Source organism: Typha angustifolia, chromosome 15, assembly GCF_048772165.1.
Source record: "Typha angustifolia cultivar Huaian chromosome 15, ASM4877216v1, whole genome shotgun sequence".
Classification (NCBI taxonomy): Eukaryota; Viridiplantae; Streptophyta; class Magnoliopsida; order Poales; family Typhaceae; genus Typha; species Typha angustifolia.
The window spans coordinates 16,703,476-16,728,163 of record NC_133253.1 but is presented as its reverse complement, the minus strand read 5'-3'; the positions used below and the strand labels follow the sequence as shown (position 1 = coordinate 16,728,163).

The 24,688-nt window shown below is 37.8% G+C and overlaps 2 protein-coding genes across 6 annotated transcripts; one reads left to right on the top strand and one right to left on the bottom strand.

Annotated features, from left to right (window-relative positions):
• Positions 1–5,422: 5,422 nt before the first annotated feature.
• Positions 5,423–9,636, top strand: LOC140779962 (probable LRR receptor-like serine/threonine-protein kinase At4g30520). Its single transcript, XM_073125319.1, has 11 exons — positions 5,423–5,817; positions 5,914–6,046; positions 6,170–6,241; positions 6,341–6,484; positions 6,634–6,705; positions 6,817–6,876; positions 6,978–7,078; positions 7,179–7,313; positions 7,396–7,743; positions 8,207–8,586; positions 9,069–9,636. The coding sequence occupies exons 1-11, from the start codon at positions 5,739–5,741 to the stop codon at positions 9,417–9,419; spliced, it is 1,875 nt and encodes a 624-aa protein (XP_072981420.1). The 5' UTR covers positions 5,423–5,738; the 3' UTR covers positions 9,420–9,636.
• Positions 9,637–10,508: 872 nt separating this feature from the next.
• Positions 10,509–22,400, bottom strand: LOC140777181 (serine/threonine-protein kinase ppk11-like). 5 transcript variants are annotated; one of them, XM_073121119.1, is made up of 18 exons: positions 22,026–22,400; positions 20,372–20,626; positions 18,562–18,686; positions 18,432–18,476; positions 18,263–18,344; positions 17,794–17,862; positions 17,543–17,713; positions 17,396–17,461; positions 16,672–16,740; positions 16,456–16,599; positions 16,302–16,372; positions 14,197–14,306; positions 13,990–14,087; positions 13,886–13,927; positions 12,813–12,848; positions 12,614–12,739; positions 11,215–11,276; positions 10,509–11,145 (listed from the first exon to the last, which is right to left on the bottom strand). In XM_073121119.1, the coding sequence occupies exons 1-18, from the start codon at positions 22,191–22,193 to the stop codon at positions 11,064–11,066; spliced, it is 1,821 nt and encodes a 606-aa protein (XP_072977220.1). In that variant the 5' UTR covers positions 22,194–22,400; the 3' UTR covers positions 10,509–11,063. The 5 variants fall into 5 exon arrangements, with proteins under 5 accessions (XP_072977220.1, XP_072977219.1, XP_072977221.1 ...); XM_073121118.1 differs by having other exon boundaries at positions 10,510–11,145; positions 12,813–12,917; XM_073121120.1 differs by having other exon boundaries at positions 10,510–11,145; positions 12,813–12,929; positions 20,372–20,621; positions 22,026–22,167.
• Positions 22,401–24,688: the final 2,288 nt, after the last annotated feature.

The following is a 24,688-nucleotide window of genomic DNA, read 5'->3' as shown; positions in this document are numbered from 1 at the left end:
TAATATTAATATTTACTATTTAAATAAGCAAACTAAAAACTATAAATCATTTAAAATAATATGTGGGTAAACGGATATCCGTTATCCGAATCCGTATTCGAATTTTTTTTAAAAACTCTATCCGCGAATAGAAATTTTCTATCCGAATCGAGTCGGATAGCAGGTCGGATCGAAATTAATCCGACTCGTTTTCACCCCTAGATTAGTCGGCTATATGTATTATACTTATCTTAAACATACATGCAATTAACATTTTGAAGAGGTGCACTTCACTGATGCAAAAAAATCTTGAAAAATACAACGTTGATGTTGATATCAGACAAATATACAGAACGTATCTGAATATGGCAGTGACTCCCGTTTGTTAACTTGGAAAGCATAAAGGACAAAGACATCGTTCTCAATCTAATAAATCTCCATTCCAAAAGAAAGAGAGAGAAAAAAATATATATATAAGGGAAATGAGAGGATGTGATGAGAATAGAAGGGATGAAAGGAGGGGGAAGAAGTGGTCTAAAGGAGGTGAGAGAGGCAGCCTCAGCCTGAAGACAAAGTAATTTTTGGTTTTGGAATCCGCACTGTGTAAAGCGACGAGAAAGATGTCAAAAGAGATGCCCGATTGCCAGGCTAGACGCCACTAATGCGTAGATGCAAACAAAAAGAGAGAGAAGACCTTAGCCTTCTATTACTATTATTAATATTGTGCCGTTGTTGGGATCCAGTGGAGGCTTGCGGTAACTACACCGGGAAGGTACGTTGCTACTTGCTAGTTGCTACTTGCTAGTTGCTAGTTGCTACCCAAACGTGTGTGTGTGGGTGCTTTTACTAGTCCAGGATCAGATTCTCCGCTATAGTTTCATATCACTCAATTCGGAATGGAAGTTCCTTTCTTTCTTTCTTTTTAATATATATTGTTATTTTCCTTAAAAGAGGTAACATTATTTATTGAAATAAATAACAAGTCCAATAATTAAGTTCTCATATATATTAGGGGTTTGATTTCTCATATATATATATATATTATATATATATATATATATATATATATATATATATATATATATATATATATATATATATATATATATATATTAGGGGTGATATTTAGTGTCATATATGCATGATTAATGTGAACCGGTTGTAGCATATCTTTTATAAAAATTGACTCGGTTGTCTAACTTATAAACTCATTATTTATATATATATATTTTTTAAAGGTGTCTGAAAATAGATGATTTAATAAACTTCAAGGAATGGTTACAATATGATATAAAATAAGAAGCGGAGATAAGATAACATCTTATAACAAGCCCCACTCTTGGCAAATCCAGACTAACCAACAATTAATCCAAAGTATCAACATGTAATGTACAAGTATGCGTGCAAAAAATAAAATAAAGGGGATATAACATCGGCCCTAGAACAAGCCTTCCTCTTGGCCTATCAAGACTGTCCTGCAAAGAAGAAAAAGCTACAAGAGACTTAAACTCACAGTGCTTTTTCAACAAAAGGTTAATGTCCTATGGCTCCTCACAAGACAAAATAGACTCAATAAGCACAAAGACTGGTCAAACCATTCCAACAAACTCCAATCAAAATGTCAAACCAAATTTGGCCCTAATGGTACCCTTCTCGACAATGGCTAAAGCGACAACAGGACCCTAGCACGACCTTTTGTCAAAAACCACCAAACAATTGCCATGGCAGATCCACCACTGATAGCAACCGCAGTAGAGGAGGCCCAACAAGGGGCGAGGCGGGGCAGGGCGAGGGATGGCAATGGTGACAGAGGGAGACTGACTAGGTCGCAGCCTGGAGCTCCAACAAGCCGGAGGAGCCAGCGACCACCACAACACTACGGCAACAGCGAAGATAGAGCAGGGGTCGTAGAAACTATAACATGAGCCAAGAACTGCCATTAGCAGTGACCGGAGAGGGGACGGCTGGATTGGAGGCACTGAGTACAAGATTTCGACAAAAAGGGGACGAGAAGAGAGCAGAGCGAGATCCCGATGAAGATGGGGCATGAAGAGGGCAGAGCAAGAAATTGACGAAGTTAAAAGCAAATGAGGTCCGAAATAGGAGAAGGAGAAGGTGACGAGCCTAGCCTAGGCGGCTCGACACCACCACCCACTCATTCAACTAATTCTTAACCCGGCGAAAAGGGAGAGAAAGTAAGTGGAAAGAAAAGAGAGAGAAAAGAGAAAAACCTTACGAGAGAAAGCCTCTCCCCTCCCCTAGCACATCGGCTAGACGAGTGGAGAGGAGAAAAAGCCGACGAGAAGAACCCCTCACGTAAAAGGGAGAAGGTGGCAATTGAGCTCTGGCAGAGCGCTTGGGCTAGCGCCAAGAGAAAACTTTCGGCATCATGAAGTCAATCTATTCACTGGTCTTCCAAAATAGTCATTTTAGTTTATAAGTACTTGATCTACAATTTACTGATGTATAAAGTACAAATAAATGATATTGGTCCCGCTAATGAAATCATAAGACTCACGTGCTATGATTAGATTAATCAGATAGTATTATCAGACTCTAATCAGTGGCAGAAGATTTTTTTTTATATTTATATACTATATCATTTTCCCTAGAGAATTATTGTACCATCAAAGAGGGGTTTAATCGTAAAGAATTATGCTCTGATTAGATTCTATACATGATGTATAAAGACCTACTCAAGCTCTCTCATGGGGGTTCCATTAGGATTAAGACGCCTGTATCTAATTGTCTATTAGTGTGGCAAAGAACCATTGTAGTTGCGGAAAGGGAAGGTGGCAAAACCAAGTGGGGTTGTATTAATTGCTACAGAATAATCTTAAGATAAGATATGCTGCTCCGATGTTGCTAATATCGAGTCAAATCCAGCAGCTTTTGCTAATGATTGACAACAATAAGAGGGGCACGCACGTGTATTAGACAGCAAAATGGATCGGTATGATCCACAATTCTGACGTGGATCCTCATCATTCCATCACTAAACACAAAGTTAGGGACTCGGTGCGAGCCGACTCATTCCACGTATTCTGAGTTCCGGAGGTTGACATTTATACCATCTCAATCTCCTTAAAATGAATGTGAGAGGATCTCAAAATTAGATCTTATGTAGAGCTATACAATAGCATGTTAATACGTTGCAATTTATTTTAATTTTTTGTATCAAGGATTAAAATATTATGGTCGATAGACTATATACATAGATTCATGCATCTTATGTACTTCATATCAGGTCGACCAAAGCCTGTCTGTTCTTGTTCTAAGTCAACCAAATCCAGCCATAACTTAACACTCTCTGGATGTGTTAGGCGAATCTAGACATGGGGACTGTTTTAATATTCCTGATTCCAAGTCTTACTTTGTTGTCTTCTACTCTCAACTATTTAATAGCCCCCCGGCCACCTAAACATCACATATCTTTATTCTGCTTATCTGGAAATATAAATCTATCTAGTTCATCATAATTTAACAATTGGACCAACTCTTGTAAGAACGAAGTATGAAGAGTATGAATCAAATCACCTATTATCAACCTCAGTGTTCATGGAAATATCTTCTAACTCATAATCTTTGTTGGGTTAAAGCATATCAAAGGATTGGAACCATGGATTTAGAAAGAGAGATCTATCAAGAAGGGAAAGGCCTCTGTGAGCCCATGAGCAACTGGGTCTCAGCCCAACCCAGCCCAGCCCATCAGTATTTATATTGTTAATATGCCAAGATGGTAAAGGAGCCAAGCGTGTGATCACCAAAAGACTTGTATCTACTAAACTTTTGGTTTTATTTTTTCACATAAAGAGAAGAAGAATAAAGAATGTTTGGGTTTCAGTATCTTTTTTCTATTACTCACAAAGGGTTTCAATCTTTTCTCAAGGCTTGGGTTTTTATCTTTCCCTCTAGCAAACTGCATTATAAATGGGACAAAAGAATTGATGATGAATCTCAATTGTTATTTTGGTCGTATGATTTAGAACTTATTTGCGAACTGTGGAAGATGTATGTCCTTCTGGCTTCTCTTTTCTGTTATCAATTGCTTGCATCATAGTTTTTTTCTTTCTGAAGCCAATCCAATCTCAGATATTAAGACAGTAGATCACAAACCATCACATGCTAACTATCATCAAAGAGTATGCCATCCCTCGTGGTTGGCTTTAGCTTTAGCATTATCCAAAGAAGAAAGCGAAGGAAAAGAAAAGCTCATGTGGGATGAGATGGGGAGGGGAGGTGGCATTCAACCTTTTGCTTTTTGTTTGTTTTATTTTTTTCTTCTTCTTCTTCTTCTTTCTTTTTTTTCCCTTTCGTTGATGACTTTGCCCTTCTCTTTTTCTTTTTCTTTTTCAAGCCCTTTTCGCCGGTGAAAGCATTCCAGATTAGATTGGCTTCGGTAGAGAAAAAGGGAGTTCACTGGTTTAAGTTTGCTGCTATTTTTAAATTTTTATATAAATTATTAACTCAGAAAATAATTTATGTTTATATATATAAGTTTTGAAGCATGCTAGAACCCTAAAAAAAATTGGGAGAGCTAGTTTGGTTAAAAACTCAACAAAAAGGAAGAAGAAATATGTGTGCTATTAAATGATATAAAAAAGTGAAAGAAGTTGCAACTTGATTAAAACTAAACTAATGTCAGTGAATAAATCTAATTAGTGTCCTGTAACCATGTTCAAGCCAGGCTAATTGAGCTCATTAATTTCTTGCTTAAATGTAGCATTTGCAGTTTGACCCTCTACACCCACCCACCAAACGGATCATGCATATCATGAATTAATTTTAAAAAGAAATTATTAAAAATGTTCACATTAAAAGCATGATAAACCCTCTTCCACATACCAACCGCACTTTAATTTTTATTATCAATCATGATGAGTCTAATTATAAACTAGATAAAAAAAAAATTAATTCTACTTATATAGATTAGTTAACTAAATTTAATTTAAATCATATTTATATATAGCATTTTAATAAATAAAAAAAAAATACCATGAGCTGATATAATAAAATCTACCCAAAATTTATTGTTTTGATTCCGCCTAAACTTCTTTCGCTCTAATCCATAATCCTAGAATATAATTAATCGAGAGAGTGCATTAATTTTACTTGGCACAGTTAAATTTTCACTCTTCTCGTACTATTTTCCGATATTACAACTCTTTTTTTTTAAATAATAAAATTAACACTTTATAAAACGCAATCCCATTCCCAATCGAACCACGCAGTGCCATCTTTCTTTTCTACTTTATATAAAGAGAAAAATAAATAGAGAATCCCACCCCTTTTTCCCCCCTCTCTCTCTCTCTCTCTTTTTATCATCTTTATCTCTCTCCCTCTCTCTCTGTGTGTGATCTGGGACTGAGTACAGTGACCAAACCTCTATCTCTCTATAAATGTCTTTCTCTCTCTAGAAATCTGACACCCGGATCAGCTTCCCGATTTCGAATTCCCCTGCATCCGATGCATTGATCCGATGCCCCCCATATGCCATCCCCCAACTTTATTCCCATGTCATGCACCAATCATGGGGCCCACACCATCGCCATCATCACAGCCGTCCATCATGCATTTCCATGTCTTCCTACACCTCATCATCATTCTTTTCATGCTTGGGAGGGTAGGCATGAGAGACCTCCCCACCCCTCCCAACATCACACTATACCCATCACCATCATTCGCCTCTCCATCCCTCTCTCTCTCATATAAGAAACACCACCCTTTTTCTTTGCGAGTTTCTCCCTCGTATTCCTCTAATGGCTTCTAAGCTGTTCTGCTTGCTCGTATTCTCCTTCCCTATTCTCGCCTTCTCGTTCCAGCCGCTCAATGCAGAAGGTAACTAGGAATCTTTTCTGCTCGACAACTGTTTGTTAAAATGTCTCTCATGGTGTTTTTTTCCCCCCTCTTTTTTGGGGTTTGTTTGGATTTTAGTGGAGGCTTTGATAGATATCCGAAGAGAGCTAAACGACCCACATGGTGTTTTGAGCAACTGGGACGGGGACTCCGTTGATCCATGTAGCTGGGCTATGATTACTTGCTCCTCTGAGAACCTCGTTATTGGCCTGTGAGTCTTCTTTCTTCTTCTAATATTCTACAATGCAGTACAGCTATCCAAGTTTTGAATCCATGCCCTCAAAGTATTTTACTTAAAACGTATTGGGTCTGATGGGTTCCTTCTTTGTTCCAGGGGAGCACCAAGCCAGAGTCTATCTGGGACTCTATCCGGAAGAATTGGCAACCTCACCAATCTCCAACAAGTGTGAGCATTACTTATTCCGACCTCTTACCCAATCCACAACAAGTTATCTGGATTTTTTTTCCTTATTCTAACTCTCACTCATCCCCTCTGTGTCTTCAGGTTATTACAGAACAACAACATAACAGGGGAGCTCCCAGTAGAATTAGGACTACTTCCAAAGCTGCAAACACTAGATTTATCCAACAACCGCTTCTCCGGCCGTGTCCCCGAATCCCTGTCTCGCCTCTCCAGCCTTCGATATCTGTGAGCAATCCGCCATCTCGGAAACATAACATAAAACTAGTACATAAGATCTTCGCGCATGCATTGGGGTATTATTGGGTATCGGGTTATATTTTTTTATTCATCTCGCTATTCTAACTTATTCCACGATCTCTTGGTATTCTCCGCAGGAGATTAAACAACAATAGCTTTTCTGGAGCCTTCCCTGTGTCCTTATCCAAGATCCCGCAGCTCTCGTTCCTGTAATAACTCCCTTATTCCAGGATAAAATAAGAGTCGTAGTCTATTCTATTCCCTCTTCTATTCTACTCCCAGTCCCTAAAACGCTAACTACCAACGTCGCCGTTTTCCAGGGACTTGTCTTTCAATAACCTAAGCGGAACTGTTCCTTTGTTCCCGGCCAGAACATTCAAGTGGGTATTATATCCTCTCTCTCTCTCTCTCTCTCTCTCTCTCTTAAACCCCCCCTGCATTTAGAACTATTCTCTAACTCCTCTTGTTAATTTCTTTCCAGCATTATGGGTAATCCTCTGATATGTGGAAGCCACTCATTGCAAGAGTGCTCGAGAACAGCCACACCAATCGCACTCCCTTTTTTCTTACAATCTTCTCAGAGTAATTAATGAACCTCTGTTTTCTCTCTCCTTTTTTTAAGAGATTTTAGTTTCTTTTGTTCTTCTTATCAATTGATTGGAATTGTTCTGAACTGGTTTAGAGAGATCAAAGGCACAAAAGTTAGCCATTGCAATGGGGACCAGTTTAGGTGGCTCCTCTCTTCTACTACTTGCTATTTCCTTGTTCCTTTGGAGGAGAAAGAAGCAGAAGCACCAGTCTATTCTTGGTATAATTGGTAAGTTTACATTGGTTTTTAGCTAATTAAATCGGTGGATTAATCGTGTTTTTAATGTAGTTAATTAATGGTTTGGTTTTAGAGAGAGAAGAGGAAGAGGAGGTGGTGATTGGGTTGGGAAATCTGAGGCAGTTCGGGCTAAGGGAGCTGCAGGTGGCGACGGATAACTTCAACCCGCGGAACATTTTAGGGAAGGGCGGGTTCGGCAACGTGTACAAGGGGAGGCTAGGAGATGGCACGGTGGTGGCAGTTAAGCGGTTAAAAGACGCCGGGGGATCCGGGGAGGCGCAGTTCAGGACGGAGGTTGAGATGATCAGCCTCGCGATGCATCGTAACCTCCTCCGCCTCATCGGCTTCTGTGCCGCCGGCGGGGAGCGGCTTCTCGTCTACCCCTTCATGCCCAACGGCAGCGTCGCGACTCGCCTCCGCGGTATGTATTGTATTGTATTGTATTGTATTACATTAGGGTCCTTTTTACAAAATACTTTTTACGCAACTTAGAAGAGTAGATAATAATTGAATTTTATTAGAGGGACTATAATGGAAAATTCACTAGTTTCCATGTACCGTTTGGGTCACTGTGCCGGTACGATCGCGTGGTCTGTACTTGTCTCCAGAACCGGGCCCACCCGGTCTCGTCCGTTCCCCTACTTTGCTCCTTTTCCACTTGGAGTTCCAAGTCGTCTACGTACGAGTCCACCGCAATTAATACAGTTTATGTAAGCCGTCGTTATCACCGTACAATCCCGATCATTCGCGTGTCACGTCTCATGCTAAATGATGATGATGCCACATCGTTTTCCGTGGTCGTGATTTGACCAGATCATGGGCCCCACCTGCCAAACCCTTTTCTTTAGTCCCTAATCAACTGCTTATGATCTTAATTATAACAGGTAAGCCGCCGTTGGACTGGAACACACGAAAACGCATAGCGTTAGGGGCGGCGAGGGGTCTGCTGTACCTGCACGAGCAATGCGATCCAAAGATAATCCACAGGGATGTGAAGGCCGCCAATGTGTTGCTTGATGAGTTCTGCGAGGCCGTCGTCGGCGACTTTGGCCTCGCGAAGCTGCTGGATCACGGGGATTCACACGTCACCACCGCCGTCCGTGGGACGGTCGGGCATATCGCGCCGGAGTATCTTTCAACCGGGCAATCTTCTGATAAGACCGACGTCTTCGGGTTCGGCATCCTGCTGCTTGAGCTCATCGCCGGGCAACGGACGGTTGAGTTCGGCAAGGGACCGAACCAGAAGGGCATCATACTTGATTGGGTAAGTTATATCGAGTTTGATTCCATGATGGTTAGTGTGATCAGCTATTATCTACTTAGAACTTTGAGATAATTTATAGTAATAATTTGATGAAATGTATCACTTGTGTATTTCTATAAGCATATGCTTTTTCGATGCAACATTCGGTGGTGCTAAGTAGTACATGCATCTAACGTGACACACAGCCCTTTCAACAACTATTCCGGAGGCGAATCTGTTAACCATTTGATGCCAAGTTACCATTTTGATCCGCTCCATATATATATATATATATATACACACATGCATCCACTATGCGTGACATATCTATCACGTTCCACTTTTCCCTGCTAAATTTGATCGATGTTAGCTTGTAACTTTTCAAATTGGTTCGGGAGATCTTATCTACAATGCATATTTTTGTGCCTCAACTTTATTCCCTCGAATTATATATATATTTTTTAAAATATTATTAACACTATCTTTCTAAATTCTAAATATAGGTGAGAAAGGTGCATCAAGAAAAGAAGCTAGACCTACTGGTGGACCGGGATCTGGGCATCAACTATGACAGGATAGAGGTGGGCGAGATGGTCCAAGTTGCTCTTTTGTGCACCCAGTACCTCCCATCTCACAGGCCCAAGATGTCTGAGGTGGTTCGGATGCTAGAAGGTGATGGGCTCGCCGACAAATGGGAGGCTTCGAATAAGCTACTACCGCCACCTCTAGATATTCCGATGCCCTACAATGGCAGTGACTCACACTCGCCCTTCTTGATCCAAACCGGGGACGACGACGACAGCAACAGCGGGGATGATGCGGTGGAAGAGATGGAATTATCCGGTCCGAGATAGAAAAAAGATTTTGGCCCAGCCCACTAACACCAAAATAGAATATAACACTTCAACAAGGAGGAGCTCTCAATTTCTTTTATTTATTTCTTTTACCAACATGCTAGGTTGTTGGTTACCTTTTCTTCTATTCCTAGAAATTAGTAAGAGGTGTCTATGGACTTTTTCTTTACGAAGAAAAAAAAGGGAAAAGAAATTAGTAAGAGGAACGGAACTTTAACTTTACAGTTGTTACTTGTAAGCCAAAGGCTTTCCCCACTTAGCCTTTTCCTAGCGTGTGCATATATATATATATATATATATATATATATATATATATATATATCTCATTATCCTGTGTTATTATATTCCAACAATGTCTAGTGTCCGTCTGATCTTGTCAGGCTTTGCCCTATCGTATGGTCCTGATCCCACAGTAGAATATGGCCCTCATGCCTCATCTCATGCGTTTCTTGTTAGCAGATTGGCTCTTAGACTAAAAAAAGTGGACTGGCTCTTTTGTTGATATTACGAGCACATCGCCCCACGAGGAGTCCTCCGAGAGTGGGGAGGACTGCGACGTAACATCAGAAGGTCGATACAGTAATTTTACATGAACAGACGGGCATTACCATAGTGTGGATGCTGTGGGGGTTTGGTCGGCTGATGATGTGATAAGACGAAGGGAGCACAACTTGTTTGTCCATTGTCCGCGACGTGGATGTTTGCTTGAAAACAGAGAGATTTATCCACGCTGTGATCGGATAAGCTACATGCTATGTTGTCGATCCTTGGAATGCTAATAAAACTTTAAAAGCCTTTTTTTTTTTTGGTTTTTTGACCTCCCTCTGTGATATGGGCGTATGGGCGATGGGTCCTTTTACTTGCTTAAGAAGAAAATGTTTTGGGGTACGTGTCTTAGTGGGTGAACTCCCAGGTGGAGCAGGTGATCCTCTAAGGCTCTAGGCCTCTCAGGCACCAGTTGCAGCCTTTGCAAGGACATGCTTAGGGTGCCGCCACGGTGGTTGGAAATGCCTTTCCTTCCCCTGGACAAATCTTTACCGAGAAACCAAAACAAGGAATTAATCATGGCCGAGATAAGGATAAATCCTAAGACGTCGGGCTAATACAATACGATCGAATCAAAAGTGATCTAGAGAGGTAGTGCCTTTCCTGTTTGTCAAAAAAAGGCTTCACATCTTAAATTTTAACAATTAATCTGATATCCTTCAGTAGCTTTATGTATTGCGATATCTTGAGATTTTGGTTCTTAATTCATCTCTCAAGATAAATCAAGATCTCTATACGTCCAAGGACAAAGGGATCGTCCAGCAGCAATCACTCGGCTCATCGTTTCATTGATCTCCTGAACGTGCTTGAGCCTAGAACTCAAATGAATCATTTCGATTCTTATTTCACCCGCGAAATATAGGCAAAGACAAAGGCTTTGATAAATCGCTAACAGTAGTTTCGGTTAACATGAATGAGAAATGGGCACTTGCAACCGTCTTATCCTTGTATTGCTTCAACATCTCCGTTTTGTTGGAAACTTGGACCAGAGCTGAGGCAATGTAACATCTGGATGTGTTCTAAGTCATCTTGAACAGTTAACATCTCATGACACTTATACCAAACAAATTTCTATCAAGCATATTGGTTTTAACATTTCTATGCGAATTTGGGGTCAGATGTGCCCACCTGAGCATTCCTTGCTTCAAGCCTTTGTATCTCATCCTGTGCGCATATTATCCTGCAGAGATGGAACAGCGTCTTAAATTGCATACTCTTTTATTATATGGCTTCAGATCATTGTGACTACCTCCATTGCAGGTCAGTGATGTTCTGTAGCAGTTCTTTTTCTCTTTCCAGTGCTGCTTCCAGCTGCAAAGAGAAGGCATTATTTTAATAGATTGTTACGAAGTTAATAGTCATTTGTAGAGGTATGACTGCATTATGCCAGTGAAAACCTTACAAATCGAATGCACCATACTCTATGTACTGTTCCTAAATAGCATATTGTAAATTTTGTGAATACACTGTCTTTGGATTTTGGTCCTTCAAGAAATTACCTATCCAAATACTTTGTTAAGAACTAAACCAAAGTTAGAATATATCATATCATAAATCAGGCAACTTAGGGGTTAGCCAATACTTGATCAAACCATTGAGATTAAAGCAAAAGACAGAATCTCGTGATAGAAATTCAATCCAAGTGCTCAAATCTAACAATAAAATCAGAAAACCGATGTTTAGATGCAATGTGATTCCAACACCCAACTGCTAAGACTTGTAATTTTACTGGATATGTCCATACTTCACGAGAGAAACTCTGACAAACATAATAATGTTGTCTGTTATATCCTCTTGAAATCTGTGAGTGCTTACAATCTCATTACAAATTTAAGTTTTTTCAGTGCCACTTTAAAATCTTTAATGGCTGTGTTTATGAAATATGGCAAATAATTTTAAACTCTCAACTTTTCCTTTTTTCCAGCACAGCATACTGACAAAATGTCTAAACTACATGCATCTCCTTGGATTGTTTTATGAACAGTTTCAGCGCATCAGCTGCAATTAGGATATTCATACTCTGTCATGAACAAGGACTGACGCCCAATTAATATCTCATACTTTATGCTGTTTGCTTTTGAATTCATTGTATTATATGTAAAGTTGTTCCGATCAGTTTGTAAACTTAATATTTTGGAAGAATTGACTAATTCCTTACTGGTTTTCCAGGACAACAAGATATATGCTTAGTAATGCATATATACAGTCCAGTTATAAATACTATAATTGTGTGATATGCTTCATTTTCTGTTGGGACCTCTTATTCTTAGTATCTAACTATCTTCTCATCAGCAATAGAACCAACATCTGAATTGAAATCAATAGTTCTTGTATGTTCTTTCATAACAACATACATAGAATATATATATTTTACACCTTTACCTTGATTTATTAGTATGGCTTAGTTCGTAAAGCAATGTCCAAAGTCAAACTTCATAATTATACTAATATGTTGTTTCCACTTATTTCCCAAAAAAGCGATAACCGGAGCAGTGTTCATACACAAAGAGAAAGCATGATATGTCTAATGATGAGTACCACATATGTTAGATACCTTGAGGCACTCAATGTGTGATAGTTAAACTATTCACAAATTACAATGTCATAAACACTTGAACAGTATGAGAAGAGAAGGTATTGTCACTTACTAAGGACTTCCCATTTGCAATGCCAGGAACTGATCGGGTTACTTCAATTGAACGATTTACTGAAGCTGAAGAAGCAGGTGATAAATCACCAATGCTCAATTGCTTCATCAAACTAAGGATATTATCCTGAAATATATTTAGAGAGGATAAGATATATATGATAAGTCTGAAAGAAAAGACAGAAAATTCCAACTCATACCCTCTGAAGTATGTTTGCCTGCAGAATACTGTGCAGCTGTGGATAAATGGAACAACCAAAAAGATTTGATGTAGCATCAACTGAAGATAAGCTGATTGTAGGAAGCTGAGAAATCACCTACATAATATGAGCTATATAAGCTGTTCAGTGAAACAAGCAAAACAAATACATGTAAGGATGTGTCAAATGAGCTCACTCAACTAATAAGTCAGGCGAGCTCAACCAAGAGTTTTTAGCTTATTTAAAAACTGTTCCAAGATTGAGTTGAGCACGTGTTGGTTTTGGCTCAAATTGAACATGGGTGTCCGAAAGGCCACAAACCCGTATGAATGGCCAACATTAAATTTGTGGTGTGCAGGGTTTTGCATTCCGGTGTTCAAGCGAGCCACGGCTATTTGAACAAACTGATAACGTTCGCAAGGCTTTCAATCCACATTATACTTTTCAAGAGTTTTGAGGATGTCAGTGTTCAAAATCTATTCGTAAGACATTCGAAAATAGCGGCATAATTTGGATATTATTGCTGCGAGTGTTTGAACGGCTCCGAGTCACACCTATAAATACTTTTACATTGGGTTCAGTGCATCAAAAAAGAGAGTTTCGAGAGATAGAGCACTTATATTTGTATCTCTACTAGTGGATTAAAACTTTGCATCACTGAACTATATAAATCTCATCTTCCAATCTCTTTCTTTTATGGTTTACTTTGAGTTTAGTGTTCTTGTTTGTGGTTATTTTGGGTGATTAATAATTCTTTACTTCTAGCATCTTGGTTGTGCATTTCCTTTTTGATATTATTACTAGCTTTGTCATATCCTTAGTTTGGTTTGTTATTATTCATTGCTATTACATTTAGTCTTGTCTTGGGTTTGCTTCCACCTTGTGCAACAACTCGGCCATATTTCTAGCTATTTAGTACTCAAAGTTTTATTCTCTTTTAGAGTGGCACCGTTACAACATTACCTTCAAGTAGAAATTCCAACAATCAATAGAGACATGCCCTGACAACAAATTATTCAACAAAGTGCTACAATACCTTCACACAACAAAAAATCACAAAAATAACTACTAACCTGCATACTGTGACTCTTTGGCAGGCCAACAGATGGAAGAGCCTGAAAAGAACCGACTAAAACCAGATTAAGGAACCAAGGTGGAACAATAGCTGTCAGATTACCTCGTCTAAGTCGACGTTCCCAGATGTAACTTTGAAACGACCCTTTTGCTGCACAACTGGAGTTTTTGATTTACCATCAACTTCATCCACATTTAATGCTGAAGCAACAAGAGTAAGCTAAAAGAATCAAACTATAGTATAACAAAGCTTTCACTAAGTTTAGAATAACAAAAGAAGTCGAGTAAAGAGAAGTAGTTTTGTACATACCTGTTGATTTAGATGCTCTAGAAACTGCTGCTATAGATGCATCATCTAACATATGGCATGGTGCTCCCTTGCATTTTGATATGTCATCCTGGTTCTCTTGTTGCTTCAAACTGAAAGAAATAGATATTGATCACATCATACATTTGTATTATTGTATGGAATGAAAGGCAAACAGGGTATTGTACACAAGAACATATTGTTATACACCAAACAAAAGTATCTATTTGTATTATTGTATAGAATGAAAGACAAACAGGGTACTGTACACAAGAACATTATTGTTATACACCAAACATCAAAAGTGATGGATAAAGCAAGTATCACTTCTGATGGTTAATCTATTGAAGGAAGAAACTATCCACGAAAAAGAACTCCTTAACAATTAAAAAACAAATATATTCAACAGAGGAATTATAGATCAGCAAGGGAAATATTTTCTTCTTCCCCTTGGTTTCTCACATTCTGCATGTCTTTCATATGATGGAATAATATACTTACGACTTTTGCTAGGTAAAGTTAGTTTTAACAAAGAAGTTTGAGGTATAGCTTTAGAAAATTAACACTTAAAACTGTAAATAAATTAATGTATAGTGAAGATGAGAGGAAATAAAAAGTTAGCCAATTCAAAAGGTAATTGCATCCTGAAATACACAATTGGCTAATGAGATAGATGCAAGTGTGGGAATATGGTAACAAACTACAATCTGATACACACTAATTGACTTGTGAAGAAGAAAAGTAATAACAAATTATAATGTGGCAGAAGACACTACAATTCATTTATGAAGAAGTTTCGTCATCCTAATGTGATTGGTTCTAGATAGACAACCAGATTTTATTTTTACAAGCATGAAGATCTACAATTCATACATTTCTCTACAGAGGCACAGGAACTTGCATGTTGGGCATAGGCAAGGTGCATGTGACAAGGCACTGATCATGCTGGCACTCAGATGGTCAGCACTCCCCCTGCAAATCTTTTCGTGCATCATCTTGTACGGATGCCGCAAGGGCAAGGCATGCTTAGTGCATGCTGATTATGTAAATGGCCAACCACCAGCATGGGAATCCATTTTTATCTGTTTCAAATTTCAATTGCCACATATCGATATGCCTCAAGGTAATGCAAATTGCTATGTGATTTTGTTAATGACTAATAGAAAATAGACAGATGGTGTTTGCAAATGAACTTTTGGTAAAGCTGAACTCACATAACCAAGAAGATGCAGCATATTAGATTTCTTGGCAGTTTTCTTACTAGCACTGCCAACATGTTAAATAACGCATAATGGCAGCTAACAGATAAATTAGAACTTCCAATTTTAAATTAATACCTAAATCAGAATAAATTGCAAAATAGACAAGAAAGAAACAAAGCGATAAGATATAGAAGTACAGCATATAGAAAGAACCCTCAGGAGACTTTGTACTAGAAAGATATTGTATATAGACAATGGAAAGTCTGAATACCACAGTGAAGGATAAATGGCTATTGTACACACAGATGATGAAAAGTTGAAAGCTATGCAATCACATCTTATGCCTTGTGCGTTACATACAGTTCAAAGCATACCTCTCCCCTTTAGGTGAAGGAAAAATATATGAGGAGTAAGAACTTGCAGAGAACCTCCTTTCAATACAAGGCTTGTACTGGACAGTCTCTAAATGTTTTCCATTGATCTCTAATCCACAACTTTCAGAAACACAATTTTCTGTGCAGTTGCCTATTAACAAACAATTCTGACCAGTTGTACCACTAATCTTATACTTAATGTCAGATTCATCAGATTTCATTCAGCAATTGAACAGAATCATTTTGTCAACGTTTGAAAAGACTGTTTACCAAGATTGAAGGCTATTCAGGATGAATTTCTGGCTATAAAAAAAGTTAGTCCACATGCAAAAGTGGCCCTAAGGATTTTCTATATCCATGTGATGATTTGAAACAATATGCAATACTATTGAATCTCAGAGAATAAAAGTGGTACTTTCCTTATCCTTTATGAAAAATCTCACAGACAATTATAAGCAATTAATAGTATTTTCCGTTACACCACCCTACAGTAGCAAGTAGAAAAGGTGACTGCCTAAACCATGAAAATTACCTCAGAAAACAAGTAGTTTGCTCAGGTGATGAAAGGGGAGTAGATTTGTTTTGGGCCGCCACATCATATTCCTAGCAACTTAGGTTGCTGTTAGAAAACAGTCAACAATTTATTACCAGCTTAATTATCTTTTATAACAAACAAAGTGGCTCACCAAGTTGCCTTCATACTGCAATGTGCAACTAGAGGCAAATGGCGGGCTTACTTGTACCCTTTCTTGTAAGATTTCGATCTCCAACAGAGAACTCGGGCAGCCATCTGAACATTTACTTGGAATAATATCCTCATTATCTGGAATCTGACAGAAATATATGAAGTTTAACAAATGTATCTCCATCTGAATTCATGGGTGAAATGAGAACTCCTGTACCAGTGAAGCTTGAGACTTCAAGTCCGCAATGTCAAAGTTCCAACTGCTGATTCCTCTTTTGTATTCATTCTACATAAAGAGAAATGAGAACTTCAAATGAGATTTCCATTTGAAGCATAAAAAGAGATCCATTATTCATCAGAATTAATTGTGGATTGAGAAATAAAAAATCACTCAAATCAACGGAACATCAATCACTTAAAAGAACCACCACCAAAGATGCACTAACGTAATCTGCAGATCCCAAAAGGAATAGACAATGATTCAAATATGTTAAATGCATGATGTACATTGTTGTGTTTGCTACATAACAGCTTAAACTTTTAGTCAATCAATTATTTCACACATATTAAAGCTGGGTTTTCTGGAGGTCATTGATTCAGACCTTGCTAGCCTGCTTTTATTTCATATTATTTAGTATCTATTGTGTTGCGGTGTGGCGGAATGTACATCTTGTTATTAATCATTTACCACAAAAGGTATTAGGGGTCGCACATGAAAGAGAGAATTAAAGACATGATATTCATTGTTGGTTTGTCATCTAATAGCTTAAGCTTTTCAAATCAACTAATTATCTAATAAAACACAGTCAAGAGTTTTCTTAGGTAACTTTCTAGTACTTGATCCTTTCTTGAGACTATAAAAACTCTAAATAGCTTGTATATGTCTTAATGACACAATAGAAACACTTCCAGGTGACTGAAATTTTCACAATTGAATAGACCTGTGATATTTCTTGCTTCTCTCCATCTAACATTTTCTCTTGAGCAAGCATGTCTTCTTCCTTTTCCTGATTTACAAGTCAAGCAGCAATATTATACCAAGATAATTGGAAGTTACCATAATAAGAACTTAAGCACAAGATTAATACCTTTAGAGCCTGATATTGATTACCAAGAGTAGGCAATCCCTCCAAAATTTTCCGATTAATGAACTCTTGAGACCGGGCTTGCTTGAAGAAAGGATGCTTTAAGAGCTTTTGTGCACAAGGCCTTTTTGATGGATCTTTTACCAAGCACATACCAATTATTTGCTTAAAATACTGAATCAGAGGCACTACTTTAGGAGTGTGAAAGCATTTTCAAACACAAGGGCTGTAAAAACTATATGATAAAAATGTACCCCTGAGAATTTCTTGTCCCTTTCATAGTCAAGGCCTGGTGGAGCATTTTGCAGGGTCATAAGCAAGACCTGTAATATGAAGTTGAATTCAAGAACTTCCTGATTCAAAGATTTAAAGGCAAGATTTTTCATCCTGCACCTACTTGTAGGCGCCTCTCAATTATCCAGCAGAAAGTCACATCGAACAAACCTAGTTACCCACATTGCACCATATCTCACTAACAAGAAAGAAAAATTGGAAGTACAGTGACAAAACTCCTACCAATGCCTGGTCAGCAAAGTGAAAAAATCTAAGCAGTGTCACCCACAAAGCTGGAAAGATTTTTCTCCTGACTTGAAACTAACGCCACTGGTGTGCATAGGAAAAGCCTTTACATCATAATAGGTGATGACTATTTCTAAAACGCAAAATCTGTTGTAAATAGACCCTTATATCCATGCAAATATTTTATTATCTAATTAAGCATACCTTCATCGGAGGATATTTTGAAAAAGGAGCATGGCCATGAGCTAGTTCCAAAGCAGTGATTCCAAAAGACCAGATATCTGCCCTGTAGATGTTTTGGTCAAAGCAAAAGCAGTGATAAAATGCCCTTGAAATATATATGTGATGGCAAAAGAAGTGTCAATAGACCAACTTGAAATCATATCCATGTCTCTGCTCCATTACTTCCGGTGCCATCCTATTACAAGAATGAATAATTTGTAAGAAAAAGAATATCAAAACATAGACATGCACTAAGAGGCTTCTAACTACAGTATAATCACCAGCAAGGTGTCCCCACAAATGTATTCCTGGTGCGCTGTCGATCACCGGAATCAAAAAGGCAAGCCGAGACCCCAAAATCTCCAAGCTTAACTCCACCTTGAGCGTCAACTAGGATGTTTCCAGCCTATATGAGAAAATAAGATAATTAAGAAACGGTACACTAAGAAAATATTCAAATTCATAGAGACGGTAAAGAGGCATGCGAAAGTATGCAGAGTACAGAATGAAACTACGAGTGAGAAAGTGGAGAAACTTTTTTTTTCTTCTCTCATCTCTTTTCTCTCAAGTCTAGCCGACGGCTAGGATTTATCTTCTTTATTTGCACCATTATTCCGTTGTGGTATTGTTTGATAGGCATCGGAACCTATCAATTTGCAAGTATATGGGGACTTGACAAATTAACCGTCAGTTGTATAGACACTTTAATGCTGTATCCACCTGATGCTCTTTCTATCTTTTTGGATGATCACATATGAAAAGGTACTCTTGACACGATTTCCCAGACCCTTGCTTAAGCAAATAATAATATGGAATAATAATTAGAAAATTAAAAATATAAAAATACTAAGATTTTTTATATAAACAACTCTAAATTGAATAAAATTATATATTCAAAAACTCAGATCAAATCAATCACTAATAAACTAAAACAATTTAAAAAATTGACTTATAGACTCAATCAATCCCCATAACCCTATTTGAATAGTTATGCTCGCTTAAATCCACACGACTCACTGCTTTTCGTGAGTCTTTAATCTCACTAACTCTCCGGATTAATTTTTCATCTTGATCACTCTTAAGACATACTTTTGAATGAAAATCTCTATTAGTAGAAGTCAATGTTTCTTCAATAAAATCTCTTTAAAATATAATTGACAATCCTTAGGATTAGAAAATACTAACTTTTATATACCTCTTCAAAATAAGTCTAAATAATAATCAAATTAGATCTTATCGAATCTCAGATTTCATGAAAATTTGCGAATCGATTCAAATGCAAATGTGCCATGTTCGAACAACCTGACTTAAGATCTTTATATTTTCAAACAACTACCAAGGTGCATTAGAACAACCAAAAGTGCCTTTCAATATTTGAACACTTGCTACAGTGCATTCAAATAAGTCGTAAATCTTTATACTAAATCTTATAAACACTTATGTATATACTTATTTAGATAGATAAAAATACTTAAAATATTTTGTACATATTCGTTAATATTAAAAAGCTAGCAACATAGAAGTTGTCTGAGGAAGTTGGTCAAGAATATGAAAAAACCACATGTATGGGAGTGATATCAATAGAAACTTCAATTAGCATGTTCTTCCATCAATTTAGAGATGGATCCACTAGATATTCTGATGCACAAGAAAGAAAATGTCTAAGCTGATGCGGAATAGAGGTTGCACTCCCATATAGAGAAGGAGATCACTGTGTCAAGTTTATAATACTGGAAAATTTTAGTCATAGACAAGCTATGATAAACTGTCAACAACCTAGAGAACCAACTCAAATTTAACACATAAAGCGAAAAAACTGACAAATTCCTCAATGCTCCCGAGAAAAACTGAAGTTCATGAAAAGTGATAAAAGCAGAGGATCATATGTTAAGATGGCCTCTTTTCCACAAGATGCACAAAGTTCCGAAACCTGTCAATCAATCAATATGAGTATTACTGTGTTATATGGACAACTTATCATGCCAGAAACAGGTAAAATTTAGCAATTGAAAAAACCGAACATTGATCCTAGGAAAATGATGCTCCATATTGTAATCATCCCAACTAAAATCTTAAAATAGATATTCTTACCTTGACATCACGATGAATATGACCATGATGGTGAAGATACACTAAGCCTTTTAAGACTTCACGTAGCACTGTTGCAATCATCACTTCCCCAAAACCATTTGGATAGGCTGACTTCATTATATGAAGACAGGACCCTCCAGCCATGTAAGGCATCACAACAAATAGGCTATGACGACTCACAAAGGAACAATGTGCCTTGAGAACATTAGGATGGTCAATCAAGGTCATTGTCTGTGCCTCACGGGTTATTCTGCTCTGCAAGCAGATAAAAAGACTCATTTACTATAGAAATAGTTGATCAAAAAGGCAACCCATCATTATACTTGAAAAGAAAAATTTTGATGACTCGGAGATCTTACTGCAACATTAGACAATGATCATGACTTATAATCAACAAAAAGCAAATTATGGCACTTAAAGGGGGAAAAAAGTGGAACTGAAATTCAACCGACCAAGATATTGCTGTCTTTAAGCATACACCTCAGTCCCACAATATGAATGATCACATGACAAAAAGAATGTGCTTATTTAATGGACTGAAGTGAACTATCATCATATTAGCAAGCACTCTGCAGATAAATTAGTAAACTTAATCGTCTTAAAGCATCTAAAAACCTAAGGAGCACGTCTAGAAGGTGATGCTATAACACTGCATTCACTGTAAAGAGAAGGCTCCTTGGGTACATTCATATGCCAGGTGGAACTCTATAGAAAACTCAATGTCATCTCCACCAGCTTTACTCGATGATAACTATCTCAGGATTGCAAATTTGGACGTATGTATTAGGAACAATAAGGTGAAAGACATTAAATACAAGAAAAGCAAGAGAATATTCGCAGGATTGGAACAAAACAAGCATATGGATCATAATGCTTTATGTAGCTTGATGGTATTTAGGATATGTAATCTGAATGCGAAAGTTATCCAAATATCCACATAAATACATGCATCATGTAATTAACGAGTAAAGACACCTTGGTTCATGTAGTTATGTATTTTTAAAATAAGAACCTAAAAGAAAGGCAATGCTTGGCTCGGTCTTAAGTTGACATCATAGAAAAGTAAATGTGTAGCCTAAAATTACACGTTCTATCACACCTTACTTCATTCGCATCACCAATCTGAATTTATGTATCACAAGTATCTCGTATGAGCAGGACCTTTGTACTTTATTTCTAGCGGGGTGGCATCAATAGATTCAATACTACGGATCCTCCAGACCTTTCAAACTCTGGAGCCTCCGCAGGAGAGAGAAAAGAAACCAATGAGGAAGTCTCCATTTCTCCTCACGCCCCGTCATATCTCTACCTACAACTAATCTTTCCCAGACTAAAGAAGAGCAAATCGTTCGCGATCATGAATTAAAGTTCCCATGCTAAATTAGCTTAAGTTCCTGTCACCTTGTTCATATCTCTACGTGCCTTTCTTTGGATTCCTTTCGTGAGAGCACCTTAAATCCTAAAATTATTTCCGATATTAATTGTATATGCATCAGCAAAGGTCCCAATTCATAAACCATCCACTAGTGAAAAAAATGAATAAGATTAAATATTTGAAATAAAAAGACTTCTCAACAAACTTTAGCCAATTCTACTCCGATTAACAATAAAAAAAAAGTCCAATTCAAGTGATGCGAGACATCATGGATCATACCAGATCGCTGCTAGTCTTCTCTAAATCAAGAATCTTGATGGCGACGATCTCATTGAAAGGAATACAAAGCGCTCGGTAAACCGAAGCACTAACTCCTTGCCCTACGATCTCGTATACCTCGTAATCCTCTGCACGGATCGGATATTTCTTCCTCTCCATCGTTCGCATCGCCGAGCAAAAGCATCCAAATTCACGATTCAGCTTCTCGTTTGATACAAAACCCTAAACATAGCAGATATATATAAGATCGATCTTGGTGAGAAGTGAGAAGAGAGGTCGAATTGGATTAGGAGAAAGAAGATCGAGGAATCTTTCTCGCTTTGTCGCGACGAAGACCGACAGGGAGAGAGAGAGAGCGCGTGATATAAAAAGAGAGTCTATTTCTGTTTCTTTCCTTACGCGCGTCGGTATACATGGACGATGGATCCATCAATAGGAAATGGCGTTTCGTATGAGCAAAGCGCGGGCGCCCTCCTGGGAGGTAACGGTGACTCGTGATACGATCACGGACGAGCGAGGCCGGGCCAAGCTGGACTCGGAGACTCCAGACCACAGAGATTTGGGCTCGACCCAACTTCCACCTCCAGAGATGTTTCTAAATATTGTGTATTAGAAAATACTTATTAGGATAATTGCAAATAAGGTCCTTTTTTCTGTTAGGAGTACGGAGGAGATAATAGACGATGTTGAATTGCTTATTGCTGCGGCAAGAAACTGCATAAAATCTTAGGCTTTGTTTGGTTTGAAGTTAAGCTCCAAATAAATATAAATTAATTAATTTTAATTTTTAAAAAATAAAATAAAAAATATATTTAAGTATTTAACTAATTATAAGTTTACAAACTCAAAACAAACCGGTCCTTAAAAAATAAAAATTAGTTGAAAGGATAGTTACAATAAACAAGATAGCAAGTCGATCGATGTTAACTAATGCATAAAGTCTTGTCAACCAACGAAAAATTTTGTCTCTTCGTAATTAAGTCGAAATGTCTTCCACGAATATGATGTTTTACTTATTCTTTTGTTCCTGGATTGGAAGCCAAGGGCATCGACAACTAGTTGACTATAAGGATTTCTTTTCGGCGATTGCGATGCTTTCTAATATATTTTTTATTTACCTAACCTTTCATCCTTCTAGAAACAGTCGGTAAGCGAGAGATATTATTTATTTCAGTTAAATGATTATAATCTGATACATTGAAGAGAGAGAGAGATAGTTTAAATAAGCTTTTGCTATATGGCGTAAAAAAACAATACCACAACAAAAATATAATTTCAAGCCGAAATGACACAGAAATAAAGCAAAACTTTTGCCCAAGCAGCTACAGCAGTACAAATAAAAAAAACCAATAAGAAAGAAAAAAAGAAGTTGTTTGTTGGATTCAGTAAGCCTAAGCTATTGTTGATCCATCGATGCACCTAAGGGTTAGTGGCAAGGAGAGCAATGACATAGATGACAGTATGCCCCCTCAGTGAGGCTGGAAAGAGAAAGAGAGAGAGATAGAGAAGGGGAAAAGATGAAAATATGAGAAGAAGAATAGAGAAAAAGAATATGAGAGGAGCAAAAATAAAGAATGAGAAAAGAATACGAGAAAGGAGGGGAAGAGAAATATACTTTTAAAAGTGAGGAATATCTCTTCCTTCTCCTAACTAAAGATGTTAAAAAAGTCGACACGAAAAAATCTATGGTAACAACCGCTAAGGAGAAAATATTGATTGGGTAAGAAAAAAAAAGAGCTAATTATGTCAACACCCGTTAAACTATACTTGGTTTTTATGAAAACTCTCTAAACTTCTTTATGTTACAATGTTCTCTAAACTTTGGGGCAAAATGAAACAAATAACGATGGTGATAGAATACACGTAACAACCAACTATATTCCTAACAAATTATCGAGGTTATCAATTTAGTTAGCAAAAATAATTAATTTATTAAACTACCTAAATAACCTCATCAATTCTCCTCGTCACCTCGTGCCTCATGTCTAGCACTGTTATGCCTAGCGCCATCACAGGGAGCTCATATCGGCGACGAGTGTAGAGGATTCTTTTCTAGTAATTTGGGGAAGTTAAGAGAGACAGAGAGAGAGAGAGAGGTCTCAAAGGGCTCCACTCCACCGATTAGACTTCACATCCTCCATCACCACCTCCATTGCAAGAATCCTCCTCACCCTCGCCACCCTCTTTCTCGGCCTTTCTGCCACCATACTCTAGCAAGCTTCTTCTCCACCACTCGCATTGGCCTCTACAACATCCTAAAAGAGGTGTTGGTCCCTTGTCAAGGGCAACACCTCCCTTCCTCTCCATCACAAGGTCTTGCCAGAGGCATGTGCGATCGGCACAGCAATTGGTAACCTCACCGATATTGCCATGGTGCGCTAACAACCGCCTCCCCACCGCCTAGCCCCACAATTACCGTAGCGTCCTGGTGGTCAAGGACGATGAAGGGAAAATTAAATAATAATAATAATAATATATTTTTATCTTAATTTAATTAAAGAGTCAAATAAAAGTTACAATAATATCTATGCCATTTTGGATTAATTACGTCTGATATGACTTGACTGCCACGTAAACGACTCATTTAAATTTTCTAATGGTATAAAAGGGTGAATCGAAATTTCTCAAAAGTTTAAGAGGTGTTGATGTAATTAACCTAAAAA

Bases quoted from the DNA above. Each gene is read 5' to 3' on its own strand.
- LOC140779962 (XM_073125319.1), top strand. From the start codon at position 5,739: ATGGCTTCTAAGCTGTTCTGCTTGCTCGTATTCTCCTTCCCTATTCTC. The intron at 5,818-5,913 runs GTAACTAGGAAT...TTTGGATTTTAG, and splicing joins CCAGCCGCTCAATGCAGAAG to TGGAGGCTTTGATAGATATC. The intron at 7,314-7,395 runs GTAAGTTTACAT...GTTTGGTTTTAG, and splicing joins GTCTATTCTTGGTATAATTG to AGAGAGAAGAGGAAGAGGAG.
- LOC140777181 (XM_073121117.1), bottom strand. From the start codon at position 22,193: ATGCGAACGATGGAGAGGAAGAAATATCCGATCCGTGCAGAGGATTAC. The intron at 17,863-18,262 runs GTATGCTTAATT...TTCATATTACAG, and splicing joins CAAAATATCCTCCGATGAAG to GTCTTGCTTATGACCCTGCA. The intron at 12,930-13,885 runs GTTAGTAGTTAT...CATATTATGTAG, and splicing joins CAAAGAGTCACAGTATGCAG to GTGATTTCTCAGCTTCCTAC.